This window comes from Chenopodium album, chromosome 13 (genome assembly GCF_948465745.1).
Source record: "Chenopodium album chromosome 13, dcCheAlbu1.1, whole genome shotgun sequence".
NCBI lineage: Eukaryota > Viridiplantae > Streptophyta > Magnoliopsida > Caryophyllales > Amaranthaceae > Chenopodium > Chenopodium album.
The window spans coordinates 52400489-52422531 of record NC_137846.1 but is presented as its reverse complement, the minus strand read 5'-3'; the positions used below and the strand labels follow the sequence as shown (position 1 = coordinate 52422531).

General features: G+C 33.2%; 2 protein-coding genes across 3 annotated transcripts; both read right to left on the bottom strand.

Annotated features, from left to right (window-relative positions):
- Nucleotides 1-734: 734 nt before the first annotated feature.
- On the bottom strand, nucleotides 735-10661 carry LOC145576894 (uncharacterized). Its single transcript, XM_081634593.1, has 9 exons — nucleotides 10344-10661; nucleotides 7847-7903; nucleotides 7484-7536; nucleotides 5997-6048; nucleotides 4150-4215; nucleotides 3985-4041; nucleotides 2393-2426; nucleotides 1365-1421; nucleotides 735-1202 (listed from the first exon to the last, which is right to left on the bottom strand). Exons 1-9 carry the CDS (start codon nucleotides 10453-10455, stop codon nucleotides 1139-1141), a joined length of 552 nt encoding a protein of 183 aa, XP_081490719.1. The 5' UTR covers nucleotides 10456-10661; the 3' UTR covers nucleotides 735-1138.
- A 4482-nt stretch (nucleotides 10662-15143) lies between these two features.
- Nucleotides 15144-18873, bottom strand: LOC145576893 (protein S40-4-like). Of its 2 annotated transcripts, XM_081634591.1 has the most exons (3): nucleotides 18825-18873; nucleotides 16414-16470; nucleotides 15144-16255 (listed from the first exon to the last, which is right to left on the bottom strand). In XM_081634591.1, the coding sequence occupies exon 3, from the start codon at nucleotides 16041-16043 to the stop codon at nucleotides 15477-15479; it is 567 nt and encodes a 188-aa protein (XP_081490717.1). In that variant the 5' UTR covers nucleotides 16044-16255; nucleotides 16414-16470; nucleotides 18825-18873; the 3' UTR covers nucleotides 15144-15476. The 2 variants fall into 2 exon arrangements, with proteins under 2 accessions (XP_081490717.1, XP_081490718.1); XM_081634592.1 differs by lacking the exon at nucleotides 18825-18873 and having other exon boundaries at nucleotides 16460-16779.
- Nucleotides 18874-22043: the final 3170 nt, after the last annotated feature.

Here is a 22043-nt window from a genome sequence, read left to right as displayed (position 1 = left end):
AGATAGGGATATGCTTAAACTTCAAATATACTAGTAATACTTGTAACTAATAACTTATTGGATTGGAATTTAGAAAAGATTAATTTATCCATCATTAGGTGTCTTTTGATGGATAATCTTTTCAACTTTTCATCACTCCCCAAACCATTTCCATCACTCCCCAAACCATTTCCGCACAACGATGATTACTAGGGATGACAATTCGGCGGTGCGGGTACCCCTCCCCCATACCCGCACCCGCCAAAAAAAATTTATACCAGTCACCTACCCACTAACCGCGGCGAGTATAATTTTAACACCCACACTCACCTAAGCGGGTAGAAACCTAGATCCACCACCCACGTGGATATCCACCAACCTAATAACATTTTTTATGCTACTTCTGATTTTTTTTAGTTGCAACTTTGGGGTATTATTTGAGTGATATAAAATATTCCAAAGTTGCAATCAAAAAAATCAGAAGTAGTATAAATTTTCTATAAAAATGTCATTTTGCCATATCTAAATCACTGTAAATACATAATTTAATAGAATATTATACAAGGTAATAATCAATTTGTGATAAAAAAAAATAAAAGTAGTAATAAGTTGGTAGGTAACTGGACGGGTAGGCAGATAACTAGGCGGGTAGGTGGGTAAATGGGCGGGTAGACGGGTAATAGGCGAGTGCAGTTCTTATGTTCTCCAAATTTGGAACAAGTTAAAGATCAATTGAATAAAACATTAAAGTACGGTTAGAAAAACAAAATTATTTCTCTTATCATAAAACAGTGTCCTCTATGCAAGAAGAGGTAAACATTTTACATTTTAGACATAATTATATAGTTTTACATTGAACAGGACAAAATTTCATGACAATGAAGAAGATTTAAAAAAACAAACAAAACCTATAATTCATTGTCTTATTCCAGCCTTCAGCCCTTAACCCCACCTTACACAGCTATACATTTCCATCTGCAAACTGCATTTGTAAAAGTATGAGAAATCTACTATCTAGGTAGAAAAAGATGAAAAGAAAGAAAAAAAAAGAGGACTGATTTAATGACATGAATGAAGCATGTGACCATCAACTTCATCAAATTATTAGATTCGAGCTGCGCAGTTGACATGATGCTCAAGAAATACACCAAATTGGCTACTACGATGGTGGCTGCCATGTTCCAGGCTTGAAAGAAGGACCTGACCCTGTTGGCTCCGTGGTCCTGAAAATTTGGATATCACAATAATGAATAAGTAATTGATTATATACCCATATAAACTCTCCTTTATACTCTGGTTAGAAGGCAATCCCAGTTTAGACTGTCATTAGACAAACATAGCCACTAAACAAGTAATCAACAAACAATAAAATGAGTTTAGAATACCTTGGTTCCAATGTTTCCTGAGGTGAGTCTGTTTTTACTTTCTCTGTCTCAGATTCACTGCAAAACATAAAAAGAGCTCATTAAGGTCATGGTGTTTGACTGTTTGGATGCACCAAAGCAGCGAGTTTAAATTACATGTAGGATCTCATAGACACCAGTAGATCCCAGTCCCACAGCCAAGAGTAAGCTACTCGTTGACAAGATAAAAGCATATCTAACAACTTGAACTTTTAATAATAGTACTATATATTTTAAAAGCATAAACTTTACTGCTGCGAGTTACATTACCAAGACAAAAGTTCACGTAACAATCACACAAACACACAGACACACACACTACTTACAAAGCTCATTTCCATGATTCCATATAGAAATGAGAAGAAAGAAGAAAGATTGTGAGATGAAACAAATAAGAGTCTGAAAATGGGAAAACAACACAACATAAGACCATAAGTATTACTAGTAACTAAATACTAAGAAGAGATTTCAAAAAATACAATGTAAAGAAGAGACTGAATGCACAAGGAACAAGCTTTGCCATAATTGGGTGACTATAGCAGTTAGAATCATTCTTCATTAACTTTTTCAATAAATATATATATGCAACAAATCTTTGTTTAGCCGATTATTTTACTGAAAGCAGCAGAAGATCAGAATTTTCATTCCAGCTAGACTTCAAGCATTAACATCAAGTCATATCATAAATTCACAATCGCAACAATGAGTGCAAAATGAGAAGGGAGTAGCTTGGAGAATTACATTTCCACTTTCCCCTTAATTTAAAAACTCTCTGTTTTTTATGAGTGCAAAATGTAGGGGGTGTACACTTTTTTAGACAGTAGAGAGGTAAAGAGCGATAAATTGGTGGTCCCATGTGATAAGGAGAAATAGGAAGAAAACATTGCCAAAATTAGTGATGTTGCACTTACTAAGGTACTTCCAATAAAACGAAATGTTGCAACAATTAAAAAAATGGAGAAAGTATGCAAGAACTATTTTCAAAATCACATAATAATTTAATAACTCACCTCAAATTGCCAGATGGTTCCTGAGTTTCAGATCCTGTAAATGTGCAAAGAAAATGATCTGTTAAGAAATATCAGATGCAGACCTCAAGGTATGGATGGAGCTAACAAAGAAAGAAGGCTGGATTTCAAGGTAATATATGTTAGTAATGATACATGAAAACTATAAAAAGAATGGGAGTAGACACTATTCATTTCACCACAAACTCCTTATCTTAATTTAATGACCTTTATCTGAACTTGTCTTAACTGTAGATCATAGCCTAGATCAGAACCTGTTGGCCCTTATTTGAAACTTTTTTTTATTATGCTGAGAAGAGCAATGTCTAAAATGGTATGCCACATTCAATGCAGTTAAGGTCAAACCTATCTATATTTTTATGCTCCTAGTATATGCCAATTTTAAATCAGATAATCTCATCATTCAAAAAGGTAAAAGTGTAAAATCTGTCATACTCAAAAGTCCCCAATAGTTCTGCCCAACCCACCAAAGGAGACTTAAACTTACTCCAAGCACAAAAACCAGGTGGAATTCCCCGCGCTTACTATTGGCAAATAGTTAAAAAGGAAATTGCATACGATGAGTTAAGGCTTAATGATTGCTTGACTAAAACTAAACACACAAGAAGGATTTCAAGGACAACTACAGACGAATGCAAATGGAATCATCATGTTTATCAAATATATACACACTTCCAGATGAACCAGGCAAAGAGAAAAAAAAAGTCTTAAAAATTTTCATGCTTCATGTTTTTTGTGGATGACTATACAGAATAATCATTTTTGGTTCATGTAGCCGACCCCACTTATGGGATTAAGGCTTTGATTGATTGAAAATTTTCAAAAAGTTGCATTCTGACTTCTGAGCAGTCTTGAAGCAGAAACTGGCAGAACTTAGAGGCAACATAAGACACAAATGTGTTGGTCATATGATCAATATGAATTGATGGCCATGCAGATAAAAGGCAAGTGACCCAAGAGTAGAAGTATTTACTGCAGACAAGGTAATCCTGGATATTCATATCTTACAATTATGAATGTAACACTACCTCCGTTTTATTTTCTCCCTTTTCTGTTCGAGTCAATATAGATACGTAGCTTAAGGAAAAAAATGAAAAAGTGAGTGATGTAAGAAAAAACACGAGTGAGTGTAAAAAGATGGGTGGATGTAAGATAAAGTAGAGTATGCCAAAATAAGAATAAAGCTTGTGAGTAGAACAAAAAAACATCCATAATCAGAAAGTGAGTATAGAGGGGGGGGGGGGGGGGGGAAGAGAGAGAGAGAGAGAGAGAGAGAAGAAGAAGAAGAAGAAGAAGAAGAAGAGGGGTAGAATTTGTAATAGCAAATGTTGTCATTATATGCACTGAACAAGGTTCCTCGGGATGAGACAATCTAGTCTCGGTGAGAGTTTGCTGTGTTTTATTTCAAAAGAAGGGACTCGTATTTTTGGTTAGAAGAAATATGCCACTTCTTAGCAATTTTTAGAAGATATAAGGCTGTTTCCTACATAATCAGCCAAGGTAATTAAATATTTTCAATTGTGGTCCACCAGGGTGACAGAAAAATTGTATACATTAAAGAACCCACATTATACCTTCTGAACCCTGTAATTGCCGCAGGTAACTCTGTAAATCTGGGCCTCCAACATTGCCTGCATAAAATAAAATATAACAGTTACATCCCACCATAATGAAATTGACAACATGCTTTCAAAAATATGAAATTGACAACATGGTGTTTTTATGCTTCTGCTACCTACCAGCTATCTTGGCATGGAGGGTACTGCCCTGAATAGCTCTTCTTTCTTCTTCTTCTTTCTTTAAACCTTTATGAAGAAATAGATATATGAATCCTTTGCGGAAAAATCAGAGCAATACATGTATACTGCATACTACAGGACACAATCTCGATGTTAAACAAACAGGAGAAAAAATAATTGTAAGCAAGAATGCTATTCACTACGTAGTAGAAGATTTCAAAGAAGGCAGGAAATCAGCCTCATCATTAGGATGAACCTATTAACATGTATTTAGGCATCATAAATAATCTAATAAGCAACCTTTACAGTTTAACATCACAAAACCTATTTTTTTTAAGTACATCAGCAACAAGTTTGCATTATTGCATGGCTATCAGACTGCAAATCCATCATATTACAAAGAATAACATTAGATTTCATCTAAAAATTTATAAAATTATGCAATTTTATAGGGGATAAGGAAAGCATCCATGATGGTTTGCCATCATTTAAAAAAGTGCAGTTAAAGTAGTTGATATTATCAACCACAGAAAATTCTATTGGAGATGATGTAAAAAATTAGGATAGTAGATGAATCTGTTCTACCATGGAAAGGATATCATCATTAGCTTCAGGCCAGTAGCCTGGTATTAATTTTGTGGACAGAGATTAAGAAAACAAAAGAGACAACAACATTCTCATAGAGAATCAAGAATACACTCACTAAAATTCCAAGTGTATGTCAGAAAGAAGAGAGAGCTTCAAACAAAGGGGAAGGAGGGTAAAAGAATGATCTTTAAGCTGAAAGGGTTAAAGACACACAATAAGTGATAAAGAGAAAATCTTTAGGCAACTTAATGGCCAAAACTCTTCCATGATGATCATGCAATCAGAAATACGAGAAGCAAAACCTGAAGTGAAAGAAAAAGATAAAAGGGAAAAAAAAAAAAAAAAAAAACACTTTGCCTAGAGCTACCTTCTTTAGAGGAGCTACAAATGGAAAAAGAAGTGCCAGACAAAATATTTAGTAATCAACAAAATAGTTGACCCATGGCCTTTTAGAAACTCTTGCTGAGGGTAGGGCAGGTCAGATATACAGCTTAATTCTTGCAATAACAGAGAAGCCATAGGATCTTATTCCTAAACACAACCCCAAGATTATTCTTACAAGAAGTATTAGGTTCAATCTCTACCTTTCTAGGGTAGAAATGATTATATGGAGGTTCATTAGCACATTAAAAATTAGAAGTCTTACAAAATATGTAAAAACAAACAAATATTCCAAGGGAGATTCCAGTGTTCATTTGCCCAGAAAAATGAAAATGATGAATGCTTATTGAAGATGAAACCAAGAAAGAGTAGAAAATTAAGCGAGCAAAGCATATTTTACAAAAGACGGAACATTTTCTTTTTCTCAAAATTTAGTAAGTTAAGAACGTACTACATGGTGAGAATACTGAGAAACATACCACCTGATGACATTTTCAATTACAAATATCTAACAACAGCAGCAATAGTGCAACTATCGTAACAGACCAGGTCAAGATGTATACAGCCTAAACATTGTAAACAGACAAGGTTAACCCAATTGTAATTGATCTACATTAGTTTCATGCTTACTTTATAGCTTTCAACACCTTAGCTTAGCTTCTACCAGAAATCCTTGAACAAAAATTAGAAAGAGGGAAGACATGAGAAAAGTATAAAATTTATTCTGGTACTACCGCTATATAATGCTGGAACTTTAATACTTATAAGGGAATTAAAAGCTTGATTTATTTTGTACAAAGAATCAAGTACTCAGCGGAGTAGCAGAGAAAGTAGGAACAATATGCAAAAGCAAAATGGAGTAAGAAAAAATAACATACGCATCACGTTTTGTCTAACAAATTCACGCTTGGCCTCAAGTTCAGCCATCTCCTGCAGAGTATCCAGCATGGTATCAAATTAACCATCAAGAAATCACCAAAGGGGACAAAACAAAATAAGCATCATATGAGAAATAGGATTGATGCAAAATCAATAGTAAAAAGGTTGATCAACAAAAATTTTTACATTCTTGGTTAAAGTTAAGGTTCTCCACAAGTAATAAATGAAGCTCCAATTCTAATGTATCCCTCTACAACTAGGCAATTAGAAGTGCACATGCCTGTTCCTGGAGTGCAGTGCTCCCGCCAGCATGTGCATCAAACATGTGAGCAGCCATGGACATGCACACATGACAAGGGTAGTGTGTGTCGCGCATTCACCACATTTGATGCCCATACCACCAAAGCACTTAGTTCGGAACCACATGGTAGTTTTCAACCATTAAGCCATCAGATATAGATATCATGCACTATTTGAAACTCTCCTGCCTAATCAAGATAGAGTCAACAGTCATAACACTTGTTGTATGAAATGTAGAAATATAATAGCATAAAATCAAGAGTCTCTTGTGTATCAAGGAGGGTCATAAAGACATAAACAAAGATACCCATGGGATCAAGTAAAACCAAGTGTCACTCACTCTCATGCTATGCTTGGCACCAATAATAAAAGACATGTAATATATAATACCCACCACAATCACATTAATCATGGTCTGCATATATGAATAAATAAAAATTTAGGATGGTCTAATTCCAAATAGGAAAGATAGTTCACGCTTCCTAATGTTTTGTTAGCATGGCTAGAGAAATCTCCAATATGTTGTATTACAAAATTACAAATATTACAATCAATTATAAATCCAAGAGAGTAGTGACCAGGACCGTAGAGAGGTGATAGTCATGAAACTCATGAACTATGTAATAATATCTCATGCAGTATAGCCTTCTTTCACAAAACCCTCACTATTGTAAATTAGTAGTACTGAATTCCATCAAAGTAAACTATATATGTCCTGTGTCAAAAGTAAGGTCCATTATACATAGAAATTATAATACATTAAAAATCTGACATATCCATTAGACCTGAAGGATACTTTCTTTAAAATGTATCCTCGAAATAAAAATGAATAACAAATAAAATTGTTTTAGGGATCATTAGACCTGAAGGATACTTTCTTTAAAAAGGAGTCAAATGAAGGTACCATTTGATGATATATTGGTATACATGACGTGGGGGTCTGAAACCAAAATAAAAAAACGTGGAAGAGAATTTAAGAGATAAAGGTTGCATGCTTTAAGAACAGACAGCAAGAGCAATCATTTTTCAATAACATAGAATAATATAAAGAACGCAAGCTAAATTCAAATTATACACTGCTGTGCCATCAAAAGATTCCTACCCTGCTTCAAGTATTTTAAGAAGTTTGTCAGATAATGAAATTAAGACCCATAAGAAATAGGTGGAGGCAGATGCTCTACTATACCTCTGGAGTTGGAGATTTTTTGCGTTGTCCGTTAAGCCAACATATCCATTCAACTGCAGTAATCATGTTCAATGGCACTCAGTTTGGGTAATAGATGCATGATCCAAGAAAGAAAGAGATTACATGGTAGACAAACAACAACAAAGCCTTAGTCTCAAAATGATTTGGGGTTGGCTAACATGAATCATCATAAGGAACCGTCCAAAAAGGAAAAAGAGCATAGCAACAAATTACATATTCAATAAAATTAGTCCCAAGATATGAAATAGTGAGATTTGACCAATACCTGGAAAACTTCATCTTCACACAATCATACTAGTACAAATAAAACTTTAAGATTGCTTGTTGTTCAGTGGAATTTACCTGGAATTGACGTAGGATCTTCTTCTCCCTTAAATATCACCCATCTCTTTTCCTTCACTATTTATTAACAAAAGATATTAGTGTACATAATGAGGTAAGGAAAGAATTATAACCTCCAATTACATATAAAATTTGAACTGAATGCAAGCAACATCGTCTAAGCTTATGATAATTAGTCAAATTAGACACTTCAATATAAATTCAATTCCCTGTGACATTGAAGCATTGACCATTAAATTAGACCAAAGCAATTTTGTAGCTCTATATAATTCCCAAGTTTTGATCCTCAGATTGTTCTCACTATCCAGCCCTAAGTTTGAGTTAAATTTTCAACAAAGAAGAAACAAGCAGTTTCTTAAAATCAATGCAATAATGAAATTATAATGCAAATATTTCAATAGTTTTTCCTCTAATAATGTGTAATGAACTGACTTAGGGGAGGGTATAATGGGCAGTTTAGTATGTTAGTAGTTATCAAATGTAGTATGGGCAATATGGGAAGTCTAGTATTATTAGGTTAGTAGTTGTTAGCCTTAGTATAAATAAAGAGAGGAGAGAAAGAAGAAGATAGGCAGAAATTTATTAGGGAAACATAGAGAGAGTCATGGCCTAAGCCATTTTGGAGAGTTGTGAGCTAAACTCCCTATTTGAGAGTAATAGCCTTAAGCTATTAACTAATCTTTTGTAACCCTTCCACCATTTTCAATCAATCTTAAGGCTTTCATCTTTATTATTGCATTATTAAATCAGAAATATTAAGCCGGAAAATTCAATTCATCACATAATGCCACGTTGCCAATATTTTACAGAAAGCAGTGACATGAGTTATAGTAGTTAATTAATTGAGACAGATATGAGCAACAAATTATGGAGTATTACTTGGCTACTTAACTTTTTATGTCAGCTATGGTGTCACCTATGCTACTTGAACCATTTGACAAGGCTTCACTCAAGTGCCTGTTCAATTTTTTAATAGGTCTTATACTCTTACATAAGGATCTCTAAATCATCAGTTACAGCATCCGAAACTGATTTTCCATAGGTCAGTCAAGTAAAGTTAAAAGTCTTTTTCTAGTTTCCAAATCTAATCTTCCAACAATATCTTACGACACAACTTTTAGTCTGTGCTAGTGCTAGATTGTTGTTTTTGGTTCTATATATGCTACTAAAGATCAAATTGTCTCGAGTGTGAGTTATAGCATTCAGTTCTAGTGTCTATTGTTTGTGGCAACTGTGCAATCTCAACAGGCTTCTTTTATTCTAATTGTAACCAGTGTTAGAATTAGATTTTGGTTGCATAAAAGCACAGGTTCTCAAAGGCTATGGCTAACAATTTGAATTACCATTTCAAATCACAGTGTACACTTGGAGACAGTTTCAAGTGGAAATTACTAGCTTATCAATTCATTAAGTTTCTTTTCTCATGACGGCTTTAGCTGATTTAAGAATATTACACACGTTCAGTTCAATAAGTAGAAGAATATGATATCTCAAATTCTCAATGACCTCATCGTTCTTTTACACAATCAAGTAATCAACATAGAGAACCTCCCTTCCCTCACCCAAAAAATCTAAGATCCTTAGATTGATCTCCATAATCAATACCTGATCCTTTTCTTGAGCCTCAAGTTAATTTTTTGCTGTTGACTGACTGTAGAAGTCTCGAAGATGTAGGAACCAACTACAAAGTGTTACTTGCTTTGCTTGCTTTAAATCTTTGGTGTAGCAACTAGGTACACTAATAGGGAAAGTAGTTAAAGCCACAAGGCCCCAGCCCAAAAATAAGCGGTTTTTCTCAACGACCACATGTGGAATCAAAACACTCATCAGTCATCAAAGTTGGTGCTTTTTGGTTTGCCATGACTAACAACAGCTAATCTCTGCAGAATGATACTCCAACAATTCGCCTGCTGAGGCTGAAACCTACAATTGTTCAGTGTAATGCTTTCCTTATCCACTTCTCCAGATAGTTCAAAGGGAAACCATCAATCCAAATTCTAACTGATTGTACTGCAATTAGGAAGGGCATCTCTAAATTTTTAAGCAGCTCTCTAGTAAGCACAATAATCCCAAACATTAGGAGCTCAAAAAGCTACATGCACATCCTCTTTTAAAAGCTTTCCTAAAGTGTTTTTACAATGTCCAAAACAACCCAACAGCATGCACACTGTATGCTTTCAAACCCAATTTCAAATTCTACATAAACCCAATTTTCTTTGATTAATTCCTCCAGAACTCATTAATAAGTTTTAATCATAAAACTTCCAACAACAAATCCTATCCCCATTATTAATCATTTCATATAAAACTATGAGATAAAAGACACCCCAGTAATTATATATACAAAACAAGCAATTTGGTCATGAAAATATCCCAAAAAATACAACTTTTAGCAGATAAACAATCAACCTACTCTTTAAATTAATCAAAAATTGGCCAAAAGATAGAGAAAATCAAAATGGTAAAAAGGGGAATGAAAGAAGAAAGACCCACTTACTGACTCCATCAACGGATTCATTTCGAGTGAAGTAACGATTCCCAGCTTTGTCCATGCCCACCATTGTCCGTTTGCTGAATAACCCTGCTATCTTTCCAAGAAATTTCGACATCTTTCTCTCTGTGTTTTTTCTTTCAGATTCAACAATGGAATTCTTTTGCAAATGTATGATGGGAGTATGATTTAATTGGAAACTCTTACTAAAACTGTTTTGATTTCGGTAGCTCTTTCTCTACATCACCTCTATGAAATTCTGAAAGAACCCAAAAAATTACTACGTGTTCAAAACCATTGAATTTTCAGTTGGTGATTCGGGTCAGTCAGCTTTGGGTTTGGTTTCAAATTTGGATCTGATTTTGGGTCGAATTAGATAGATAACAAATATACAAGTGGATTGCTAAACACCGCCAATAAAAATGATCACCACCGCCAATGTGAATGGACAACCATACCCTTAATACTTCACCATCCCTTCATCCTCCCGGCGACCCACAACCCCTTTTGACCGACGACTCACCACACCCCCCTCTATGACAACCCACCACCTTCCCTGGCCGGCGGGAAGGTGGTGGGTTTTTTTTTTATTTTTTTTATTTCAGGCAACCGTGGTTAGGGCTGTTCATCGATCCAAGACCGAACCGGATCGTAGATCGAAAATTAGAATTTTAAGAACCGAATACAAGACCGATTAAGGTGGGACCGAATCCGGACTGGACCAAAAGAATCGGTCCAAAACCCGAACCGGACTGCTTTGGACCGATTTAAGAATTTCAGTAAAAAAGAATTCTGAATTTTTAATAATCCCTCCCATCACGATGACGTCACTTTGTTATTTTTTCATTTCAAGTCATCTATAATATGTTCATTTCTGTATTAGTAAATGTTCAATTTTGTATCCATAAATGCTCAATAGTGTCAATGCATAGTGGAATATTCAAATTAATTTCTTTTTTGTATTTGTGATTTTAAAATGTGTTGTTACAATTATATTTTATTATTTTATTAATTTACACAAGATTTTGCTTGCATTTTTAAAATATAAAAAGGAACATACTTCTTAGTTGTACATACTTATTAGTTTTAAATCAAATACATCTAATACTACGTAATATATCCTTCTTGTTGCACCCCTAATCCAATGTATCACGCATTTAATAAAGTAACAATTAAAACACACTATACACATCATTTTTAATTTAATACATTTGATATAAATAAAATTTATATAGAATCATCGTCCTTTTTATACAATAATTGTACCCCTTCTACTCTTGTGGTGTTGCGCGTTTTCTTGGACACCTATCATTTTCTCAATATATATGTGATCTTCTTCAACCTTTTGTTTTATTTCATTGTCCTGTGTTATAAGATATCAAAATATTTTAAAATAAAATATTAGTAACAATCAAACACACTATAAACTAAACAGGATGATTAAATAAACATTTACGTATACAAAAATGAACACATTACCAAAAAATGAACATAGTATGAGAATGAACAATTATTAATATCTAAATGAACATCTTTCAATATACAAATGAACAAATACTAAAGTTAAATGAACATCTTCCATTACAAGTAAGAATGAACAAATATATATTAAAATTTAATTGAGTATTTTTCAATATGGTAACAAACAAGTATTTATATCGAAACAAATATATTTTAATGTGAGAATGAACAAGGATAAAACTAAATGAACTTGTTTAAATATAAGAATAAATATGGTATTAAATTACAAATGAACATCTTTTAATATGAGAATAAACATATATATAATCTATAAGGAATGAACATGTATCAAATTTAATTATACATACATTAATATGAAAATGATTATAAATGAACATTTATTCTTTTATTTATATATATATATATATATATATATATATATATATATATATATACACACACACAAACTCATATATACCGAATCTGTAAAAAAAATAAAAATAAAATAAAACAATAAAAAATAAAAAATAAAATAAAATAAAATTATGTTAAATAAACATTCAGGCAAAAATTAAAGATGCATATAGAAATGAACCTTTTATAAAATTCTAATTATCATCTATTAACATGTTAATGATAAAGTATTAGTATCATAAATGAACATATATCTAAATGTGAATGAACATCTATCAAATGAGCATTTATCAAAAAGAAAAATTAAATTCTTAGTAATCTTACGAAATAACTCAATTAATCCAGAAAATTAAAACAGTTTACATAAATTTCAACATTTTGAGTCCAATAATTTATAATTTAAAAACATACCATAAATCAATTCAATACAACACTAGAGAATTCAAAACTCTAACATAATCCAACCATAATTATTACTCTAAAAAAAATTGTAACGTCACAAACTCTTACCAATATTTTATAGATCTAGAGAAAAAAAAAAAAAGAAGAAGGCAATATTTTCGACAGTAATATTTCTTGTGAGATGATTCCAGCGAAAAATGTGAGAAAATTTCGGTGACATTGATAATAACAATGACGAATTACAATCGGTTTGCAACTTTTTTGAAGTAGCACAAGAAGTACATGGTTGATTGAGGAGAGAGAAGATAAAGAATTGTGGTCTCTGGATGTTTAGAGAGAGAAAATAAGAATTATGGTTTTAAAGAGAGAAAATAAAGATGATAAAAGAAGTTTATGAAATGAGGAAATCTGGTTCATATATATATGGTAGCCTGGTAGGGGTGTAGGTAGTACTATCTACACTAGGTTGTAGGTATAGGGACGCGTATCCCACTTGGGCCCGGCAAAATCACGCCCAGCAGCTCTACCGATCTTCCATTTCTTTGAGCCCAATACTTAACTTAATTGATTCATGTACTAGCTTGTAATAACCTGGACTTCTTCATCAATCGAGCCCTTAATTACCAAACCAAACTCCTTTGACTAGGTCTTGGGCTATTAAAATACGGACATAAAATACGATCAAACTCCAATATTTTCGTAGTGGTCTAATAAGCTCTGGAACAATTCTGCAAATTCCTACAAAATAATATCAACTCTACAAAAACACTAGAAAACGTATATTGGTAATAAAAATAGCTCCGTAGAGCTCAAATAAGCACAAATATGACCATGAAACGAGGATTAAATATATGTATAAAACAGACTCATCAGCCATCACCCAAGCCCGGCATGACACGAGCCACCCCTAGCATGGTGAGGCACAGACCGGGACGGCCCGGCATGGCATGATACCCAACTCTAAATTTACAAGCCTTTTATACTATGTTGTTTACAGACAAGGCCGTCTCAAGTATTTCGGAGGCCCTGTGCCAATTATAAAAATGAGGCCCCTAAAATTACTTTCAATTTAAGATACTACAGTAGTATTTTTTTTTTTTTTTTTTTGACAGAGACAATTTAAATAATACTTCGTATTTGGTAATGCATTCCTTGAAACTAAAAATTACATTCAATTTATGTTAGTGTTTGAATTTTGATGCCTTTAGAACATAGTAATAAAACCAGTAATACCCCCAAAAAGACAAATGAAAACTAGATTAAAAAGGCTAGCTATGCCTATTTCCCCAAAATAGCAAACGAAGGTGCAGTTTAAAAAAAATAATAATAAAAATAGACGTCATAATTTAAATTGAAAACAATATTAGTCCAACTAATTAAAAATATATCAGCAAGCCAAGTTGAATAGAAAAGTTGAAATCCCATTTATATAGACACAAGAGAGTAGAGAACAAACCTCCATGGCTCTACCGACCGCGAGTTTCTCAAATCACATAGCCCGCAAAGACAACCACTTCATTAACAAATGGTGATTTTTTTTTTTTTTTTTTTGTTAAAAAGAAAACTTTAAAAAACTAAAACTAGCGAAATGAAGCTCCGTTTGTTTGGATTTGGTGGCAGCAATCAATTGATTGAATGATAATTTGGTACTACTTTGAACAAAAAAATTAAGAACCATATACATTTGGATTTCGGAGCATGGGAGGAAATAGGAGAAATAAGATATAACTCATAAAAATTAGACAGAAATAACTCAATAAGTATCAATTACCAAAGTCAAGTGTTTTAATTACCAAAATTAATGAGTATCAATTACCAAAGTCAAGTGATTTAATTACTTTGGTAAATTAAAAAACAAAAAAATGAACAAGTGCGGAGTAATTAATTATGGAAGTTGGAGGAGACCAAGGAGTACATGGCGGAAAGAATCAGATCAACAATCTACACTGGGCTTCAGAACATTTTGGGGCCCTAAACATATTGGGGCCCTGTGCTAAGGGCCTGTTTGCACAGGTCCTTAGCCGGCCATGTTTACAGACCAAAGCCTTTTATCAATGCGTTCTTGATGATTTGTCTAACTAAATAAAATCTTCTTTCTGCAGTAAATAAAATCTTCTTTCTGCTGTTAAAAACAAAAAATAAAAAAAATAGTACTTGGAGTTTAATTATGCGTAGCATGGTAGAAACATTAAGTTGAACACTTTCATGTTAAGGCTATGAAGCTTGAGCTAAGTCTGGCTACAAGTTGTTTTTGTGAGTTCGAGTCAACTCAAAAAATTTCAATATCAATTCAATTTAGGTCAACAAGTCAAGAATTTTTTTATCTACTGTCATTTTACTCACCCTCGTAAATTGCAATGACCCCATTCATTTTTCAATTATAAAAAAACATATTCCTCATCTTCCACGTATTGGTTGACATATACCGCTCATTTTATCAAAAATATCAAATAGAGGCCAAGCCCCCAAAACATAGCAGACCAAAGCAAAGCTATAATAGTGAATTTCTATACTATACAAATTAAAAAATATTCCAAGCAAACCAAGGCAAACTTAGCCAGAATCCATATACAAAATGTGAAAATTTTTTGGACATTACAAACTATTATGCGCGACTATTAAGAAATGTTCACAATTAAAGCCTATATACTAACATATCAATAACAAATCCTGTTGTAGAATGCTAGATTATGCAACACTGTCTACACCGGCACTTTTTCTTGAACCGAATCAAAATTTGCAACTTAATTTATAGATGTCAACTAGAAAGAAATGTATCACACTCTACCCAACTATACAAAAACACAGCCCAAGATACCTGATGCATCATGCATACATAAGATGTGCATATATTGACACAAATCAAAGAAACCCAGTTTTTGACAAAATAGCATTCCTCACCCTGCTGAGATCTCTCCCTTTCAGAGTTCTCCCAACACCTTCACAAACAGAAAATGAAGAAATCTGACTCCTAGCAAGCTTCTTAGCCAACCATTCATGTGGAGGCAATTCGCCATCACCATCATTATCGTTCTCATAATCCTCGTCGTCCTCATCACTCCCTGCAGCATCACGTACGATATAATAATCATTGCAATCACGATTACGATCAAGAAATGAAGAACAGCTGCCATTATTCTTCTCTATTGGACTTTTGCCATAGATTTTAGACCAGTCAGGAACGTTGACAGGGGCTGAACTCTGCACCAGTTCGAACTTTTTGCTGTTATCAACGTGCTGATGTTTCTGAGATCCTGGAATCATTCTTGCTGCACTAGGAAGGCGTCTTGAGAACGAGTGTGGAGTTCTTGGACACCCGTTAGATTCACCAATCTTGAAGCCGGTTTCGCTCTCCTCCTTGACCACTGCCCACACATCTTCTTCTTGGAACTCTTCACTTCTGTATTGCCTCAAATATCTATTCTCCATTATTTTGGTTATACACTTACACCAAAGAAAAACTTCTCAACACCTTGTTTTGCTTACAAGAGTTAATGTCTTCTGCCTTTAAAACTTCAGGAATTAGAAGAAAAGGCATTAATTATTGCAGCACTTTTGGGATTTGCCAGCTACAACCCAGAAGCCAATAGTGCAAAAGAAGCATTAAACAAATTTTCCAACAATGGTAGCAAGGACAGAATCTGCAGGATCAGAAAATATAAAAATAATTAACAAACCAAAGAGATTCCAACAAGTCAATCAATAATTTACATCAAATTATAAATTCAGTAAATTTGCAATTTTTTTTATAAAAACCAAATTCAGGCATTAAACTTCTGCTATAAGATCTAAGAAAGACCTGTATCTGATCTGATCTTCTGAGTGAACTGCTGTTCAAAATTTACCTCATGGCTAACTGAGAAAATTACAAAGCAGCAGTCAAAAAGTGTTTTCTGAGTGATCCCATACAAGACATTCACAATACATACAAATATATATAAGAGCATAAAATATAAGAAGACAAACTCTTCTTATTTAATGATAATTTTAAACAACAGACTTTCTCTATAATATACTTAAAATAATTAAGATTAGTGTACCTTTTTCATTAAAACATGTCAGAATTAGTAGTGCTATGTTTTTATAGTTGTTGGAGGCCTAATATATAATTTTACTGTCATTACTATTAGGCTGGCAATTATATAAAATAATGAGAAAATTATCTTTGGTCCCAACCACATATTTTCCCAGTTGTTTCCTATAAGTCATTTCCTACTATACCAGATTATTTTCTTTTTTAGAAAATAAGTATCCTGTAAACTTTGAGTCTGCATCATGGCTTGCTTGTTTAACAGTAATTAGTCTAAATACTCGCTCTGGTTCATAATACCTTATCCTTTCCGAGTATACTATTCATGTGCTTACTTAGACCATATTTTTCAGAAACATATAAACCACAACTATTATTATGAAAAAATTGTTTTATTATTCTTGACATATATTATCAAAATATCAATTCTTTGAAATTTTTGCTAGTAAATTATTTAATAAATTCATAAATCAGTTGTTTGTAGACAAATGTGCCCAAGACAAATAAGGTATTATGGAACGAAGAGAATATGTTTTAGTATGTGAATGTACATAGACCATTGGTTGGTTACTTGTGGAGAAAAGTGAGATTAAAAAAATTGCTAAAAGACCTGTGATTTTATCCTTTACATGACTAAATTGGGTAAGAAGCCGCCTTTGGTTGTATGTATTCACACAAGAAATAAAGTTCAATGCATGGAGATCAGTATTGTAATAAGATAATTACAAGTTTACAACCAGTCAAGCAAAGGAAGAAAATATAGTGGCTGAACCAATCAAATTTACTTTCCATCTAACATATTTACAGTATTTGTATTTCCTTAATTTTTCAAAAAAAAAAAAAGGAAATCAATCAAATAAAATGCTAAGGAATCCACCAGATCTTCCTACAGTATGAATGACTAGATTCAATTTTATTTTATGAATATCCCATGATTATTATGTCCATAAAAGGGCGGCTCAAAGCTAAAAGTTTCTGGGATTTGTTTGCTGACTAGGACCTTTGCTGGACCCATGATCCAAAGTCAAGACAAAAAATTAGAGTACAACACATAAATGCAATTTTTATTTTCAAGCAATCATTAAATTAATTATGTGCAATACTCCCTCCGTCCCTTATTGATAATCTCGGACAATTTTCACGGAAATTAATAAATATAAATAAAAGTAGTAAAAGTATATTGAAAAAATAATTTTACATTGGATATGCAAAAAAGTAGAGAGATGAAGTAATAAAAGTACATGAAAAAACAAAATTTACATGGAGGAAGTAAAATTTACACAAATATTGTTGCAAATTGGAGAGAATTTTGGTAAAAAAATTGATATTAATGATACTTGAAAAAAGCAAATTAGACTATAATTTTGAGACTTAAAATTGACCACAAGAGACTATCAATAAGGGATGGAGGGAGTAATATATAAAAGGAAACTTAGCTACAGCAACAATAATGTCAGAGCCTAAATCCCAAAATTCCAAGATGTTAATATTACACCATCACCTATATAAACCCAATAATTTATCTCCTACGATCAGACCCTATAAACATATACTCCATGGCAACACTATAAGGTACTTAAGTAGATGCCTATGAATCTGTGATTGAATAATTCTATAATAATGTTCTAACTTAGGATATCCAAGATACCTTTTTAATGTCTATGGGATCATGAAAACCATGTTTTTTCATCTCCCTAATGGAGATGACAAAATCTTACTCCCTCCGTCCCCGATTGATAGTCACTTTTGAAGAAAAATCACGGGGAATTAAGGAGAATTAAAGAAGGTACATTGAAAAAGTAAATTTACATTGGGTATGCAAAAAAGTAGAGAGAAAAGGTAATTAAAGTACATGGGAAAGTAAAAATTTACATTGGAAAGTTAAATTTGCACAAATATTTTTGCAAATGTTAGAGAATTTTGGTAAAAAAATAATATTAATGGTACTTGAAAAAAGCAAATGTGACTAACATTTTGGGTGCTCAAAAATGACAAAAGTGACTAACAATCGGGGACGGAGGGAGTATTATATTATTTATGATTTTAGAATCACATTATTCATATTTCAAACTCGTATTTCCAACATGTCAACTTCAGCAATATGTTTAGACACAAAAAGTCTACCCAACAAGAAACAAGTCTAATTAATATACTAATACTCCTTAAACAAAGACTTGTACCTTGAAATGATGTTTGATGTAATGCTTCCAGTTCCAAGCCCTTCTAAGCTGTCAAAATTTCCATATGACTGTCCAATTTCTACCACCTACAACATTTATATGAGAGCCCACCACCATTAGAAGAATATAATTTGAACGGACCAGATTGATTGAGCCTATTTCAGTTAGAAAATTTTGGCCTTGTTACAAGAAATGCATGTACTATTTCAAAAAAAAAAAGAAATGCATGTACTATGACTATTATTTCTCTGTGCAATAAAAGAGAAAGAGAACAAAACTCAAGTTGATATATAGAGACAAAGTTGTAATTGAAATAGAAGAGAATGGGAATTTCTCCTCTAGGATTTGACACTTGAAAGAGCTCCTTAGAATACTTGCATACCGTACATCAATATAGCTATAACATATAGGCTAAGATTATGCGATGATGTACGTTCACCAAATGCAGTTTAACTTCTAATCATGCCGTGCTTGATACTTCCAACAGTCAGAAAGTAGTCACAAAATCTGATTATTAGAAAGAGCAGAACTTGCAGATATCTTCGTTAGTGCGACTCTTACAGAGCCGAATTTTTATTTTACTAACATCTTCTGTCAAGAACTTGCATCACATGTGATATGCAGCCTTTAATTTAAGTTTCAAGCAGTCTCAGCAGGACTACCCTGTTAATTGTCTATATAAGTTTGTGAACTCAGATTAAGGAGTTTTAGTTAGTGCATTGCATTTGTATTTAAAATAAACAAGTAATAGAGAATTGAAAATCTAAGAAAGAAAAGATAGTAAAATAGGCAGATGATAAGTAATGGAATTAATAGGACTATATTATGCCCCTTATTCATTAAAAGTTGTTGACAGTACAAGTCCTCAGTTATACTTTCATATTCCTAGGCTTATATGTGCCATTATACGACTAAAACTCTCTAACATCGTGATAACAACACATGATGATGGTGTTCCTGAACAAGGAGAAGGAATTAAGTTAATTCATAAGAATACTATATTTGAATCCCCCCAATTCTACATGTTTGCTGCCAAATTATCCATTTTAAAATCTAAGATGACCGGCAAAAGAACAGATGATTTCAGATTTCCTAAAGCTTTTTTTTTATATATATCTTTATATGATGGATAAAGTTATAGTCCAACTCATTTTCTTAACAAGAAACAACCAGACATTAACACATAGACATAGATGGAGCAACAGCCAGCTATAATTCAGGCTGAGTGCTGTAAGTTTACAGTTACAGAACCATAGTTAGGATTAAGGCTATGATTCAAGGTGATCTAGCAAAGACTTGCCCCAATAACCACTTTTACGTAATACAGGAATGCTTGACCAAACATTTGAAGACAATAGGCATATACATGCAGAGAGATTGTTCCGTCCTTTGAAACATCACCCTCCAATCCCAATTATGATTTAAGATGAAGCATGCAGTTAGTTAGATAATAATAAACTGTATGATATCTTTTGAGTTTCAAAGATGTTGTAAAAGAAGGTGAGACAAAATAACAAATGAAAGTTCATATCTCAATTAACACATCCAAAAGATTTATACTGGTAGAAAGTAAAGAGTCATGGACATACCATCTTTATTTGCAAAAGCCATGACAAAGGAACATCACATATCTTCTATGGAATACCTTCTTGACCTGTACTTCCCCAAGTTCAGTTGCCTTCTTGACCTGTACTCCCTAAGTTCAATCCTTCACAAATCTCCAAAGTTGAGCTTCCATGTCAGGTTGTGCCTGCAGAAAGATTTGTTCAGTCATGCCTTAAAGTTGAAAGGGCTCCATTGTGTCTCTGTAACTGGTAGATGTGTCAATTGTTTCAAATTAACAAGTACACCTCAAAAATATTAGCTTTCTCTAATATTCTCCTCAGGGGCCTTGCCAATTGAGTAAATGCTAGCACGATTTGAATTGCATAGGTTCTTATATGTCAGATTACCTATTGGCTTTTGCTTCTAGTTCACTTTCAAAAGTGCCCTCTTGACATAGTATATAATTAACAGCAGAGGAATAGTTCTGATAAGTCCTGTCTTCTGAGGAAACTACAACTATTGATCACAGAAAGAGACCTAAAGACATCATCCAGTATACAGAAAAGGGTTATAAAGTTTGGCACTGTAACAGTGTAACAAAAACGGATAAACCACATAATCATGTATAATGCCTACACCAATCTCAAAGAAACTCTCATCTTTTTAAGTAGGTGGCTGTATTGGTGATCTGTCATAAAAGACATGGCTATCTTGCAACAAAGTTCTATCAAGTACAAGTGATGGATAATAACAAAGTCATTGACGTCCTTGGTTCAAACCTATACTCTATCCTCAATTTCTAGAAACACTAGCATTTTGTTCTATGAAAACAATGCCATTATAAAGTGAGTTACGAGCCAGATGAAAGATAAAAATGGTTAAGCTGAAATTCAGAAATAGCATAGGCAAAATATTCAACTGGAAGATCTGGCACTCTCCACCAAAGCTACAGGATAGTCTCGCTACATATCACAAATTAAATTAGGGAATAGGCATGACAAACTCAAAGCACATGCCTGTTATAATAGTTCAAGTTTTTAAGCAATCTCACCATAACACTTACAGTCGGTACTCTTGTCTCCTATAGTGCCATTGGAAAAGAGAAGAAACATTTATTTATGATATTCTGTTGTGCATAACATCTTACTACAGATTTTTAACAAGAAATTTCCTTACATATCGCTACAGAAGGAATTTAACCATATTCTGAAATCTGAATCTAACGAGAGAACTGCCTGGGTAACAGTTGTTTTTTTTTTTTTTTTTTTTTCCTGCGCCATGGCTCTATGAGTGCTTTGTCAATGTTGAGAAACCACAGAACAGCACAAGCACAAAACTGAAACGAGCAGTTAGCCATTAGTGACATAAGCACTTAAATCTGACTTGTACAATAAACCCTTTCTTGTAAAAAAAATGTCAACTGTAGAAGCTCATGAATTAATCGACTTTGTCACAAACCAATTCCTAGAAAATAAGAAAAGAGACAAACATCCAATAATTCATTTACACTTTTACGTCACATTGTAAGCTTGTAAAAGTTCATTGCAATAAATTTAAGAAAACAATGATGATTACAAACATGATATGAACCAACAAGGGCGAAAACTCAAAAAGTCATCAGATTACTAGACACCAAGCAAAGAAGTTTTCAAGCAAGATTAGTTAGTCAAATGT